We start from the raw sequence: 16,014 nt of genomic DNA on the forward strand, positions 1-16,014 counted from the left end.
AGAAGCCTTTGAAGAACTGGGAGGCAGTCGGAAAGCCAGCCTGGTCTATATTAGCAATTTTAAGGTCATCCTGGGCTATACAGAAAAGGTTCAGTCTGTGGATTGATATCCAAGCACCTGTAAACTTCTGTAAGCTCTGAGCACAGTGGAGGCTCCAACTCTGCAGTCCCTTCCTGTCAGAAGTTTCTGTCTGCTCCTTCCTTTCCCAAAGGAAGTTTACGGAAACCAGCACACCTGGAGACTAACCCTGGTGGTTCATCCTCTGGGCTTGGCTGCTGGTGAAGGGTGGCTCGCTGGGACCAGCAAATCAGCCTGCCTTCAGCTTTTGTAAATTAAGTAGCGCCGGGACCCAGACACTCCTAACACTGACTTATTGTCCCCAACACGGCTGGCTGTTGGGCCACAAAACTTTTACTATCTTACCCCTTACAGAATGCAGCACAGTCTGCTTTCCAGCTCCTGCCGTTTAAAATCGACTCCACTGGTGTAAGTGGAAAGCCTTCCGCTGTCAGCGGAGATTGTCTGCAGAGCTGGGAGCTGTTAGGAGCATAGCCCAGAATAGATGAGCTCAGAGATAAACAAAGGCACCTTACTGCTGACAGACCAGTGGCTCCAGGCAAAGGGAAGACGGGGGTCTGATTGAATTTGCTAGCCTATCTAAAGGAGGGTTTGTGACTGTCCGGGACGATTAGCCTGCCCTTGGAGCAGAGACTGGCAAAGGTGCCTCCCTTCCCCGGAAAAGGGATGCTGAAGCTAGGGGCAGCATGTGAATGATGTATTAAATGTTCAGGTGATATGATTAATATCTTTCTCATTATGACCTAGTTCTCAGTCAAGTTGGGAACTTTCTAGTTAGCTAGACAGATCGATTTCTGAAGTTAGAGGCTTTGTTTCTGCCTTAGTGTCTCTGAAGCTTATACATCATGCTCTTGAGCTTGGGCAATAGGAATCTGCCCCCTCACAGACAGCCCCTTTCTGTGGTTAGTGCCCTCTGATGTACAGGAGTCTTAGGGGTCAGATTCCTGCCTGTGATACTGACCCCATGCCTACATTGATCAAGTATGTAGATGTTAGGTCTTCTGAAGAGCAGCTCCAGGGCCCTGTCAATCTTGACCACTCTAGCAGTGACTGACAGTAGCCTCAACCTCCCAAGTGCTTCATTTCCGGAGGCACCACACCCAACCGATACTTGTTTTGTTTTGAGATAGTCTCATGCATCATACTTCCACTTGCTAAGTACTGGGATTACAGGCATATGCCTGTAAAAATTCCATTTTTGAAAAGCTTTCCCATGCACATTTTGTGGGGTAGACTTTATTATGTTTCTATAAGAATTTTGAGTCTTTGCCAGCCTTCTAGCTTCTAGCTATGTTTTGAGTCGTGAGTGTTTCAGGTCCCTGTCTACCCTTCCAGGTTGATTGAATGTGTGGACTGCTCTCCTTAACCATTTTGGTTTTAAAAGCCATAGTGCATTAATATGTGAACACACACGCGAGCGCGGCTGTTAGGAAATAATTCTTTTAGTGTTAGCTTCCAGGTGTCAGGTTTAACTAGGCTGTATACTGCTTTTGACTCCCAAAAGTTTTAACTGTCAATTCGCGTTCCTGAGGGTAATGAAATCTGCCTTACATTGCTTTTTCCCTAGTTGCTGACTCATCCAGGTGACCAGTGTTGGTTGCTGACTCATGCATGTGGCCATGGATGATTGCAGTCTTTAGACAGTGCCATTGATTTCTAGTTAAATCTTCAGTTACTGAAGGGCGGGGCTTGTATTACCTTTAATCCCAGTTCTCAGGAGGTAGATGCAGACAGATCACAGAGTTCAAGGCCAGCCTGGTGTTTAGTGAGTGAGGAGAGGGAGGTTCTGTATTAAAATTAGGGAGGGAGGGAGGGAGGGAGGGAGAGAGAGAGAGAGAGTTGACATTATATATCATTTCTGAGACCATTGAAAACTTAAATTTGAATATTAAGCAACTTTCCCTTTTTCTAAATGATCGAAGCCCCTGCCTTAAATTTGAACTTGTGAGTTTGTGTTGAGTACCAACCATTGCACTGGGGACCAGTGCAGGGCCCCTAGTCTAGCCTTAAAGAAGTCAAGGAATAGACTGAGATGGATCAACCTCTAGTGACAGATGGAGACCAAGGCTGAGGGAGGAATCCAGGAAGGTCATGAGAAGAAGTAGCTTTCAGGGTAAGCTGAGGCCCAGGTAAGAACTCTGGGACCACTCCAGGCAGAGGCAACATTAAGTGTCTCAGGACCGATCTGTGGCTTTGTGAGTGGGTGAAAGCATAGACTGAGCTGCTCCAGAGGCTGAAGCAGGAGGATTGCTTGAACCCAGAAGTTAAAGACCAGCTTGGAGCTTAGGTATCTTATAAACCACCTTCTTAAGAAAGTATACTTATTCACCTGGGGGAGGGGTGTCTTCACATGCATGCCTGGTGCCTGCTGATTCCAGAGGGGGTCCTCAGATCTTAGGAGCTGGAGTTAGAGGCAGTTGTGACACACACACACACACACACACACACACACACACACACACACTTTCTTTATTGAGACTTTCTCCAAGTATCCCTGGCTGTTCTGGAACTTACTCTGTAGATCACACTGGCCTCAAACTTAGAGATTCTCCTGCCTCTACCTCCCAAGTGCTGGGATTAAAGGCACCTGGCTAAAGTGGTGAGCCCTTTAATGTGGATGCTAGGAACTGAACTTGCGTCTTCTGCAAGACCTGTATGGGTCCTTACCCACCGAGCCATCTTTCCAGCTGCCCCACTTTTTTTTTTTCCTTTGCTTTTGCTTTTGAGATAGGGTTTCTTTTTGGAGTCTTGATTGGTCTAGAACTTGAGATGTAGACCAGATCTTCCTGCTTCCAGGTGTGCGCTCTACCTACCACCTCTATACTATTTTTTCTTTTAAGAGTGGAATCTGGGAGTGTGGCCTATTGGTAAAACAAACACTTAGCATGCATGAGGCTTGGGCTCAGTCCCCAGCAATGAAGCCTATTTGTACCCACCCTGACTGCCTGGAAGAGGCGATCAACGTAGCAAGAATGAGACATCTCGCCAACCCTGTGATTTAAGACTAGGAACAAGTGAGGAGTTCTGGCTTGGAGTTCCTGCTCACCGGAGGCCTAGCTCCAGGCTCAGTGGGGAAAATCTCCACGGAGCAGGGCTGAGGTATGACAGATGGGTTGTTCTGTCTGGGACCACCTCCAGGCCTTTTGTCTTAGAGAATGAGGCTGGTTGGTGAATCCTGGGGGACTCAGGACAGGTATGGGGACAAAGCTCAGAATCTGAAGCAGCTTGCAGGCCAGTGACAAGCCAGCTGGCTGACCTTGGACAGGGACTTGAGTCCCCTGGCCTTGATTTCCCTGTCATCAGGGTCTGTTAAAACGGAGCCACCAGAGAACAGGAAGAACAGTGCATGATCCTGTTGAAAACCAGTGGATGCTCTCAGAGTGTGCCTTTGACTTGGTGACTTTGTTGAAATTATTCGAAATCATAACTGACCAGTTTGTTTGTTTTAGCTATATCCTTTTGAACTAGTGACTCTTTGAGCTTTCGCTTCTTTATTAGCAAAACCCTGTTAATAGAGATCTCCGTCCCCTCAATACTAGTGCAGAAACTGAGTCATGGACATAGTGAGTGTAACTTACTGCCTGGTTTATAATCGCTCTGAAACCAACAGTTCAGTGTTCCCTATGCTTGACCAAAGGAAGCCATTGGAGGTTTCTGGATAGAGAATTAAAGAATTCTGGCAGTGATAGGAAGGAAAGATCTAGAAGTCAAGTGTATCTGGGGGAAGAGGATGGAGTTAGGTACCATCAGAAGGGAGGAAAGCAGGAGAGGGTTAAAGGCACAGTGACTGGTGAGACTCTGCTAGAGATGGGTGCAAAGGCACGTGGAAAAAGAAATGTGGATCGTGGGAAGGTGGCAGAAGGGTGAGGAATAGAGGACATTTTTGAAATAGACGAAATTCTGGATGCACAAGTCTGGTCAGTTCAGAGACACTGGAGCCCAGGACTTCGTGCTCTGGGCTCTAGGTAAAATGAGATCTAGGGCTGCTGATCTCCAAATGTGAGCCCCCCCCCCCCACCTATTTGGATTCCTTAGAAATGCAAATTTAGGGCCCTGCCCCCTGGACTGAACACCTTGTGAGAGTCTCCTGACTGCTGGCTGGGCTTAGCTATCTGCTTACCACATCCAGCCAGCTCTGTGGGCAAGTTGGGAGGTGGAGGGATGAAGGGAAGGAGAAAGAGCCTTAAAAGGAGTTGAGAACACCATCCCATCAGTTCTGAAACACTGGTTTGCCCTGGGTATGGCTGTGGTTCAGTGATGGTGAGGTCAGCAACCTCACGTGCATATAGAAAACTTCCAGAATCCAAAGAAAGCCGAGATGGCAGTGGTGGCTCATGTAAAGGATCAGATTGTCCACTCCTTGTTATGAAGGAAAGTCCTGTGAGCTGGTGAATTTAGTAAGCAAAATATACAAATAGCCTGTCTGTCTGTCTGTCTGTCTGTCTGTCTGTCTATCTGTCTGTCTGTCTGTCTATCTTATATGTATGTGTGCATACCTCAGAATGCTATGTGATCAAGTCTGTAACTACATCTAAAAGTATGTTTTATGTGTTTTAAACAACATGAAAATGCTGGTCTCTCTACATAGGCTGGCTGTGCTGGAACTCGCTCTGTAGATGAGGCTGGCCTGGATCCACCTTCAGGGTGCTGGAATTAAAGGAGAGTACCACCACGCTGCCTGAAGCAGAGGAGTGGACTTCTCTTTTTCTTGGTGCCACAATGAAAGTTCATTTTAAGGCAGGTGGTGGTATCACATGCCTCTAATCCCAGCACTTGGCAGAGGCAGGCAGGGCTCTGAGAATTTGAGGCCAGCCTGGTCTGCAGGGTGAGTTCCAGGACAGCCAGCATTACAAAGAGAATCCCTGTCTTGAGAAGCCAAATAGACAGAGGAACAGATGATGAAGAGATGATGAAGTACACCTGCCAGGCAGCCATGCACAAAGGCCTTTGTAGAAAAGGGAGATAAACTTGGGCATCCATCCGGCTTAGCTAAGTTGGTGGTGATGGGTGTGGTCCCTTAGGAAGAACCAAGAGGAGGATGGGAGGACCCCTTAGCACACTCATGGCCTCTGACAGTTCACTGTTGCCCTTTGGGAATTCTCTGTGGGGTTCTTCAAGCTTTCAGTTTATTTGCATTCATCCTTAATTCAACAGATACTTACTCAGTGCCAGGCACTGTACTTGCTAATGAATGTGCCTGAGATGGTAACTCATACTTGTAAGTCTGGTGCTTGGGAAGCAGAGGCATGAGGCTTACACGGACTTGCTGGCCAGCCGGGACTCTGGAGCGACAAAGTGGGAGAGGGCTACGGGTGTAGTTCAGTTGGTAGAGTGTTCCCTAGCTTTGCATGAAGCCCTTTGGCGAGTGCTCACGGACACCATGTGTGGTGGTGAAGACCTGTAACTGAGGCGTCTGGAAGGCAGAAATGGGAGGACAGAAGACAGCTTGTCATAAATAAGATCCTGACTCAAAAATATCGAGTGTTTTTAATCCTAGCATGCAGGAGATGGGCAGGCAGATCTCTATGAGTTTGAGGCCAACCTGGTCTATAGAGTGAGTCACAGAAGACAACCGGGGCTGCACAGGGCTATCTTGAAAACAAAACAAAACAAAGCAAAAACAAAAACGAAAAACCCAATATAATAGTGTCTATCTGTAGTAAAGACTTCAGTTCAGAAAGGGAGAGCAACACAAAATTACATCAGTCGCTGTCAGTGGGAAAGATGGAAGGGAGGAAGATGCTGCTGTCCACATGGACAGACCCCAAACTGGGAGGAGGCTGTGTGGTGGACAAATGGCGGAGTTTGGGGTGTAGGGAACTGATGGGTTCTGGGTTTCATGGCCTCATAGACGGTATTGGTGATCCAAGATTACTGGAGCCTCTGTGGGGAAGGATGGGTTAAGCTAGTCAGAGGTCCCCAGAACAAAGGGCCAGGCCCTGGTGTTTGGATTTCTTGGCATGAGTGAGTTGCACCATAGATTGATATGCTGTCTTCTTTGTTACGAGTTTTCAGAGGATCAAACCTAGGGCCCTAGGCCTGCCAGGTTAAGGCCTTTATCACAGAGCTACATCCCAGACCACAGAATTTCTTAAGTTTTCGTAAGGTATAATTTCAAAATAATATTAATTTAAAGACTATGAGAGAAACATAGGTTCTCTTTTTAAAAATTGGTATTACATTCTGTTTATCGAGTACGAGCCCCTACACCACGGCACACACACATGTAGATAGAGGTCAGATCTACCTTCTGAGTCCGGATCCTTCGAAAGTTCTCAGGCTCCTACACAAACACCTTTACCCACTGAGCTATCTTGCTGGCCTTAGAAATACAGAAGGAAAGATAAGAGGGCCCGGCTCCACCCATCTTCTTTGTACTCCTATCTAAAGGTAACCACTATTTAAAAAACCAAACCAAACAACAACAACCAATAAAAAAAAAAAAAAAAACCACAACAACAACAAAAACCCTCTAGCATATTCTTAGTCACTAATGTTATAACTTCACACCTAAACTCTCTGTTTTAGAAATCCTGACTTTTTCAACATGGAGTCACTTGCAATCCAGGGCTAGCCTGGACTCCCATCCTCTGGGCCCTGAAATCATAGGCATGTGCCATTACACCCAGTCTGTTTGTCTGTCCCTATCCAGTGTTGATTCCTCCTTTATTCCCTCCCCTTATTTGGTTGAAACCTTTTTTTTTTTTTTTTTTGTTCTGTCTTCCTTCTTGCTTCACATCCTCTTGTTTCTAGGCTAAATGATGTTTTTTCGATTCTTCCACTTTCTGTGGTTTGTTCTTTGTGGGGCCCAGGCATATACTGCTTGAGCATGTTGAAGAGGGAACACTCCCGATGTATTGTGGGAGGGGAAAGGATTTTTTTTTTAAAGATTTATTCATTTTATTTATATGAGCACACTGTATATGTGTATGTGTATGTATAAGAACACCAGAAAAGAGCATCAGATCCCATTATAGATGGTTGTGAGCCACCATGTATTGCTGGGATTTGAACTTAGGTCCTCTAGAACAGTCAGTGCTCTTAACCACTGAGCCATTTCTCCAGCCTGGAAAGGATTTATTTTTATTTATTTTTTTTTTTAACACTTGGACTCTTACTATATCACACCTTAGGTTATGTGGGATTCTGGCTGACAGTGACCACCTACCTGCCACCCCGCTAACCCGGACACTTGCTGTAAAGTAGAAAAGCAAGGGCAGAAAACACATTGCAGGCACTTAGGTCCTTTCCCTGAGAATACTCCAAGTGCAGCTCAGGTTAGTCTGGGGCACATCATGTAGCTGGTGCTGGCTGTGAACCCCATCCCAACCCTCTTGCATCGATCTCCCCAGAGCTCAGCTGACATAACCTTTATGATTAACAAAAAAAAATCTGCCTTGTAAATTGTAATTTTTCTGAATCTTTTGGTTTTGGGGTAATTACAGATCACATGAAGCTGTAGGCAAACATACAGAGTTTATCTTCCCGTTTCACCTTGGTAAATTTTCTCTCACACCCTGGAAATTGATAGAGATGCAGTTTCCAAGTTGCCCTCTCACTGGTGTGGGGGTTCTGAGTGTGGGGCAGGAATGCAGACCAGTATGGAAAGGTGTTTGTTCATCTTACTCTGTGCACGTGCCGTTCCTTCAGAGCCGAGCCCCTCTGTATTCCTTCCTTGGTGAGTGGGGGAATCCTGTTTGATGTGTGGTCCCACTGCCCCTTTCCATCTCCGACTCTCTGCTACACATCTTTGCCTTTGATCCTGTGTCTAGAACATCTTTGGTTCCTGTTCTTCTGAGACTGTCGGCCTTCCTTTTGTGTCAGCCTTGGAGGGACTCTTGGTGGCCTTGAGGAGGCAGAAGTGCTGGTTTGAATTAGCCAGACACTCCCTCAGCATACACTTCCAGGAAATTTGCTTTTAGCCCAGGCCTGCACCTATCTCTTGCTTTATCTTAAATCTTCTATGCCCAAGGCCTTCTGAGGGTTACTCAAGTGTATCTTCCTCCTTCTAGGTCCTTCCTTTTTTTTTTTTTTTTTTTTTTTGAAGTTACTACCTTTTTTCTTTATTTTTATTTATTGTTTATGTATGTGTGTGGAGGTCAGAGTACAGCCTTCTGGAGTCTGTTCCCTGCTCCTGTGGGTTCTGAGGACAGAACTGAAGTCTTCAGGCTTCAGGACTTTTTACTTTCTCCTCCATCCCCCTCCCTTTTGAGAGAAAGGGTCTCCTGTATCCCAGACAAACCTCAAACTCAGTATATAGCTAAGGGTGGCCTTCAACTCTTGGTCCTCATTTTTTCTTTCCTCCTGAGTACTGGGATCATGGGTGTGTGCCGCCATGCTCGCTGGGATGCCGTTTTGGTGAAGGATCACAGGGCTTCGTGTGCTAAACAAGTACTCTGCCTCCTGAGGTGCATCCCTAGTGCCTCCACCTGTCCCATCCCCCAAAATCTCACTGTTTCGTCAACCTTTAGCAAGCTTGGGGAAGGCATATAGATGTGTGCTTCACTGTGCTGACTGGAAGGGACGTAGATAGCCGAGGTCACTGCATTACATCACAGACAGAGAACTTGCCTGTCGGAGTGTGGCCCCTGGGGAAGAAGGAGGATGGAGAGAGCCTTGGGAGCAAATTGTGTAAGATTCCAGAAGCTTCCTCAGTGTTTGACCCAAGAGGCAGGCTGAAGAGTCACTCTCACTGACATCGTGGGGAAAATGGGGGAGCACATTGTGAGGATGGTTTCAGTTTGAGAAAGCTGAGAAGCACAAAGGCAGTGTGCAGGTCTAGGATGACCATCTGTCCCAATGCAGGGCACCGCAGTTGGGTGACGGGGAGTCCACACAGGACTGAGATTATCTAGCTGTGGGTGAGGAGGGAAGGGTAGAGGGTTGAAGACGGGGACCACACAGAGAGAAAGAGATGCCTCTGTCCTACAAGGGAGCTGGGGCCTTCACTGCAGCTGCTCACCACAGCCCTTGAGGTCAGCTGGGGCCTTGGAACTGTTGGAGCTTAGCAGCTCCCCTGTGCCTGAGCCAGGATAGGACTGCTGGCTTGCTTACAGCCCACAGGGACAGCTGGTGGGGTTTCCCCTGGGGTTCCCTTCTCAGGGTAGGGTGGCCTAGGATCAAAGAGACTACCCCTCTGCCTCAGGGTCACACAGAGTTCCAGCTCAGCTCCGGATGTTCCTCAGGCACAAACAGGAGCTGAGGTCCAGCCATCCATAGATAGATTATAGCGCTCTAAAGTGTCCTTGGGTGGACAGGACCGCCTGTGTGGCACTGATGAGCTAGATGGTAGCATCCTCTACCTCTACGCTAACATCTGCCTGGATGTACAATTTAGTTTGCCGCCCTTGCCTGCCAGGGTCTGTGCTCCACTCTGTCCTGGTGTGCCGAGTTTATCCAGCTCTGAGATGGAAATGGCACCCATTTTATAGATGAGGAAACTGAGGCTCAGACAAGTTAGGACATTCAGTTTGGGACCTGAGTTTGTGCTAGCTGTTGGGTAATGTCCCTGTCCTATGAGGGTCTGTTCACAAACTTGGTCACAAGTGAGTGAGTGTGTGTGTGTGTGTGTGTGAGTGCCCCACCTATGGCCCCTCCCTGTGCTCCCCTAGACTCCCCTTGAGGCCACGGGAACGATGATGAATTAATCTCATCACTTTATCAAGGAGGCACTTAGAGAAATTACAAGAGAGGCCACCAGCCTGTTTTTGCTGGCAGCCAGCCGCCAGGCCCATAAAACAAATTGAAAGGAACCAAATAAATAAGTAGAATTAGGGACACACACAGGCACTCGTGTGTATGTGTGTGTGTGTGTGTGTGTGTGTGTGTGTGTGTGTGTGTGTGTGTGTGTGTGTGGTGTGTGTGTGTTTGCGGGCATGCGTGCACACAGTGTACTCTGAAAGGTCAAGAGCACTGCTGGCACTCTGGCTTTAGGAAGCACGCTTCTGTCACCTGGCCTTAGGAGGACAGCATGATCAAACCCACACATGCTCCTGACCCCCGCCCCCCACTCCCAACCCCATTCTGAGCAATACCCTGCGGCTGTTTCACAGAGCAGCTGAGAGCAGAGTTCGGAGGTCTGAGCTGTGCATCCAAGCAGGCCACCTGGGTTCAGTTCCCAGGCTGTTTCCGCTAACCACACCTCTCACTGGGTAACCTACCCCATCCTGATGTGATCTTCCTGCCACAGCATCCCTGGCGCTCATCTGTAAGAAGTTGGTTGGTTACGTCGAGCAGGGCTGCAGCTGCATCACCAAACACCTGGTTATTTAGCAGTTATCCTGCCTTGGAAGCCTGTGTGTGTCAGGTCTGCGTGAGGAGATAGAACACGGACAGTTGGGCAGCATGGGGTAGTCAGCACAGAGAAGCAACACCTTCCCAGTGGGATCTGGACTGGTGGCTGCAGGCCTGGGGCAGAAGGCACTTTGGACCTGCCTCCGTTTGCCAGTTCCAGAAGTTGGTCCTTGGGTATGGTGGGGTGGAATAAGGAACAGGCTACAGAGCCTCAAAGCCTACACACATGGAACAGATACTTCAGCTGAGCCTGTGTTTCCCCCTCCATTATCTTTAATGTTACCATGTATTGATAGCTTGGTGTAGAGACCCACACGAACTGAAATCCAAGAACTGAGTCTGAGGCCAGCCTGGGTTAGAGTAAGACAGAGTAAGTTTAAAATTACTGGGGGGAAAAAAAGATGAAACAAAACAAAGAGAACATGGTTATATGACTTTAAATTACTGCCACAAGTGAGTTCTAAGGAATAACAATTGAGGGACTGGCAAGAAGGCTCAGTGGATCCTTGTTGCTGAGTTTGACCTGAGTTCGAGCCTCAGGAGCTACGTGTTGAAAGCGGGGAACCAGAAGCTGTCCTCTGATCTCCAAACATGAACTGTGGGCACCTAGGTTCCACCCATAAACAGTACACACCCACATATACATCATCAGTGCAAAACACACACACACACACACACACACACACACACACACACACAGGGTTTGAGGGAGAGGTGAGGGATATAGGGAGAGGAATGAGAACCTGTATAAGAAAATAGTCCTATTGTCCACAGAGGTCTCTGGGGTTTCCTGGCTTGTGCTGTGGGGTTGCTGCAGTGTGGTAACTTGGGACCATCTCTGACCCTGCTTCAGAGCCCTTCTAGGAAGCTGTGGCGCAGGAGGCCCTGGGACACTTCCCGCCTCAGCTGTAGGTTACTTAGCAACGGGAGCTTGCCTTTGTTGGTGAGGTGCTTTCTGATTTCTTCAAGCCGCTTGGGAGCTACAGGGGAGTGGGTATAAGGGCTCTGGGCCTGAGTCTCCATTTCTTGGCTTGTGAATTGGGCACTGATAGGTCAGCTCTGAGGTATGGTAAGGGTCTAGAGAGCCTATCTAGAGGCTGCACATAGTAGGTGCACAATAAGCCCTGGATATTATTACTGTGAGTGGGTAGGTGTGGAGCAGGGCAGGTCCCCAGCTTCTTCCCTGCCCTAAGGGATGGGATGAGGACCTGGTGCCGGTTTGTTGTTCCACAGTTGTTAAATAGGTGGTCAACTGACAGGAATTCAGGGTAGACACTGTTCCTGGATCAGGAAGGCAGCCATGTTTTCAGTATGAGTCTGTGTTTATAAAACAACCAACCTGTGTGCTGAAGTGGTTTGTTATTTTATAGTTTGAGATAGTCCAGGCATGTAGCTTCAGTTGTCCTTAAACCACTGAGCATCCTGTTCGCCCCCCGCCCCCCAGGTGGGACAAATTGAATGGCTTGCCATACTTACAAAGTAGTTCTTTATGAGACAGATTATATAGTTCTTTTTTGAGACAGGCTGTGTATACGGTCTAGGCTGCCTTCCGATTCCTGTTCTGTAGCTAATGGTGACCTTGAACTTCTAACCCTCCCGAGTCTGCCTCCACATGCTAGGATCAGCACCAGGCCTGGTGTGTGTGGTGTACAGGACTGTATGACCTTAAGCAAGCACTTTATAACTGAGCTACATCCTCAGCCCCATTTTGTTTTTAAGACAGGGTCTCCTTGGTTCAGGATGGCCTTGAACTTTGATTGCCTAATCTAGGCTACAATTCTGTTTTTTTTTTTTTTTTTTTTTTGTTTGTTTGTTTTTGAAATTAGGGTCTCACTGTATATAGTCCTGGCTGTCCTCAAACACAGAGATTTGCCTGCTTCTGCAGGGATTAAAGGTGGACACCACCAGATCCAACCTAGGCTTCAATTATTTCAAGACAGGGTTTCTCTGCAGCTCTGGCTGACTCGGAACTCAGGCTGACCTTGAACTCTCAGATCTGCCTCCTGAGAGCCAAGAGATCTTTCACATAAGATTTTGCTTAGCCCTTCCCTTAGGAGCTCACGAACTGTTTTACAGATGAGAAAACTAAGGTTTGGTGACAGGAAAGTGTTAAGTCAGGGGAGCTAGGTGGCCTGGCCCCAGTGGGACGCAAGGTCCAGGTCATACCAGTTTCCTGAGGTTTTCCTAGTGACTGGCGAAAGCTAGAGTCTGGAGGAGCTGGGGTGGTCTGTGTTGATGTTCACTTCTGCACAGCCGCTCTTTTCCTGTGGTTAAATGCTGGCTCATCATATTTTGATTCCACCCCTCCTCCAAATGCTGGGGCTGTTTCCGAACCATGAGTGACCGTTCTCATGAGAACATTTTTCTCCAGGTGGCTTTTTTGGCCTACCCAGCTCACAGGCTGGAATTGGTACGGGAGAGCTTGAAGCATTCTGACAGTCGCTTAGAACCCCTGCTTCTAGAAGCAATTCCTTATGTAACCCTGGGCGGGGCAAGTCAGCTCCGGCCAATTAACCCCCAGATCGTCAACCTAATTGGTGAGAGTCCTGACGGGACAGCAGACACCTGGCAACCTTCTCTCTGTTGCAGGAAACATCGAGTACAGCTGCCCGGCCACCAACGAATGCGAGATCACCAAACGGAGGCGCAAGTCTTGTCAGGCCTGCCGATTCATGAAATGCCTCAAAGTAGGGATGCTGAAGGAAGGTAAGAGGCCCAACAGTCAAGCACCAGGGTCTGGGCTCTGCTTGGTTTGTCTTGCTGGGGAGAGTCAGACCTGTGAAAAAGGGTACTTATGGGCTCAGGGTGGCACCAAGGACCTTCCCCAGGGCAGCAAGTGAGTAAATACAGCTACAGGCCTGCCGGGCATCTTCTTGGAAAGCTGTGGGCCAGTCGTATGGAAGTCCAGAGGTGCCACACATCCTTTTGGGACACCAGACCCTATTTGGAGCCTCAGCTGTAGCTTGTCATTGTGGGAAGTCCTCATTTGAACTAGCTGCCCCCCTCCCCAGCCCCCAATCCATCTTAGCAAGTGACCTCAGAATCCCTGGTCCTCCCTCAGGTGTGCAGGTGAGCCCTTACACACGGCAGAGCTGCACCATGCTATAGGTGTCCCAAGTGCCAGCTGAGCTTCATTTAGTTCCAGCCGAGGTGGTTATTCTTGTTCCGTTTATATATCTTTGGCTTTATGCAAAGCTTTTATCCTTCCCGGATTTTTTTTATAAAGATTTTAATTAAGGAAATTAACTTTACCAGTTTGTATTTCTTTTGTGTGTATGTGTGAGTGTCTGCATGTGGACAGGTGCTCTTGGAGGACAGAAAGAGGACACCTGTCCCCTGGGAGTGAGTAGTTGTAAGTTGCTGTATGGGTGCTGGAAACCAAACCCTGGTCCTAGGTTGAGTTAACTAAAGCACAGTGAAACTAATGTTCTGGGCATCTCTTTTACTTTAAAAGTGGCTCCTGGGAACTGTGAGGTGATATCAGGCTCATTGTGTGGAAGACTGCTGTAAGGCTCTTCTTTCTTCATCATCTCCATGGGTCTGCCTGGGTTCAATCTTGTTCAGTACCATTTTGGGAATGGCATATGTGCATGCATATGTCCATGAGAACGTGTGTCCATGTGTGCATGTGTGCGTATGTATGAATGTATGTATGAATGTATGTATGTCCAACTGTTGCATGTACCCACATCAGTGTATGTGCACGTCTCTCTCAGAGAGAGCCAGTGTAAATTCTTACAGATCACCTTCCGAGCCTCGATCCTTCTTAACATGATAGGAAACAGGAAAAATTTATGAGGATGAGGAACAGGGCAGGCAAAGAGAAAGGGGCATGCTAGGGGGTGCATTCTCCTCTGGGAAGGGAAGTCTTCCCTGGGGTTGCCTGCCTCCCAAACCTAGCTCAACCTTCAGCAGGATGGGCACTTTCCCTACTCCTCTCCTGTACCCTGCTCTGAGCTATTTTCCTGAGAGACAGCTTGGGTGGACCTTCTAGTGTTCAGGGAAATTCCAGGTCCTTTCCCTCCTCGCCTGGGCCCAGGTTAGCATCTGTTCTTATAAAGAAGCTCCAATTTGCCTTTTGGGTCTGTGGTGCAATGAAATACCATGACCAAAACGAGTTGTGGGGGAAAGGGTTTATTTGGCTTACATTTCCACATTGTGTAGTCCATCACTGAAGTCAGGAAAGGAGCTCAAATTGGGTAGGATCCTGGAAGCAGGAGCTGATGCAGAGGCTGCCAAAGGATGCTGCTTACTGGCTTCCTCCTCATGGCTTGCTCAGCCTGCTTTCTTATAGAACACAGGATCACCAGCCCAAGGATGGTGCTACCCACAATGGGCTGGACCCTCCCACATCAATCACTAATTAAGAAAATGCCCTACAGGCTTGCCTATGGCCAGATTTTATGGAGGCATTTTCTTAATTGAGGTTCTCTCCTCTCTATAACTTTATAGCTTGTATCCAGTTGACACAAAACTATTCACCGCAAATCTCTTCTTTGTCATTTCTCAATCCCTTGGTGATGTGTTGGCTGCAGTTCAGAGGGCTCTGTGGAGGAAACAGTCTTCTCCTTTGGAGTGGGCTGTGTTGGGCGTGCTGTGTGGAAGACCGTGGTACAGTTCTGGTCTTGGTTGTATATAGGTGTGACCAAGATGGAGGCTGGACTTGATCCCCTGCCTTGTAACACCAGGCTCTTTTCTGCTGCCAAGACACCCGGTGTTCCGATGAGGCGGCCCACAGAGGCAGGCTGGTCGGTCTCTTTACACCTGTTCTTGGGTGCTGGGAGCCTTCGGGTTTTTAGGATTTAAAGAGACTTCCTCCTAAGCCCCAGAGGGAGAGCCCTCTTGTTCTGGAAACCGAGTGAGACACCAGTCCAGGCAGGAGCCCATTGAGCAGACACTCCCTCCCTTGGCTGGAGTATGCATAGCTCTCTGCCTGCTTTCCACACCTGAGGTAATGTGGGCAAAAGGCAACCTCCCCTTTAAGGTGATAAATGGGACTCACAGGGGCTCAAGGGAGATGGCTATTACACCTCCAGCCCCCCTCTTGAGAAGATCAGGCCCAGGTCCCTCTCCCACCCCGCCCCCCACCGCCCCGAGACAGAAGCCAGGAATGGGGGAATCAACACTCAGTCCCTTGACAGCTCAGGATTCTCTTTAGGAGGGCCGTGGTGGGAGATGCTGGGCTGGCATGGATAATGCAGGTCATCCAGCAGGAGCGCTGCAAGGATGCATGCTGGCCAAGTGGGAGGACTGGGTGATCCCAGAGTCTCCCCCCCCCCCCCCAAGTGGCTTCCCCCATGGCAGCCAGATGTCTCCTGTCCTGAAATACTGAGCCTGATTCAGCCCTTAGGGAGCTTCTCCTGAGGGAGGAAGAGAGTCACCAGGGCACATCCCACCACACCTCCAGTGCTGGCAGGCCTATATCTGAAAGAGAAAAGCAGACAGGAAGCCCCCTGAGTGTGAGTGAAGCCGAGCTCTTTGCTTAGTGTGGGTCCCCTGTGGTACCTGGTATCAGAAGCCCCACTGGGGGACCAGCCTTGGAGGAGCCTGCAGGAGTCTGGGTCACTGCCAGGAAGAGCGTTTGGCAGTAGTCCTGGCTCCAGCTTTGTTTGGGCGATCCTCCTTGCTTACATGTGCAAGGTC

General features: G+C 48.5%; 1 protein-coding gene across 1 annotated transcript in view; it reads left to right on the top strand.

The window, feature by feature from the left end:
• Positions 1-16,014, top strand: part of ESRRB (estrogen related receptor beta) — a 91,464-nt gene that overhangs the window by 51,135 nt on the left and 24,315 nt on the right. Inside the window, exon 3 of the mRNA XM_080908311.1 lies at positions 12,961-13,077. Within this exon, the coding sequence (XP_080764437.1) occupies positions 12,961-13,077 (117 nt within the window). The remainder of the gene's footprint in view (positions 1-12,960; positions 13,078-16,014) is intronic.

This window comes from Micromys minutus (assembly GCF_963924665.1).
Source record: "Micromys minutus genome assembly, chromosome: 1".
In the NCBI taxonomy this organism is placed as follows: Eukaryota; Metazoa; Chordata; class Mammalia; order Rodentia; family Muridae; genus Micromys; species Micromys minutus.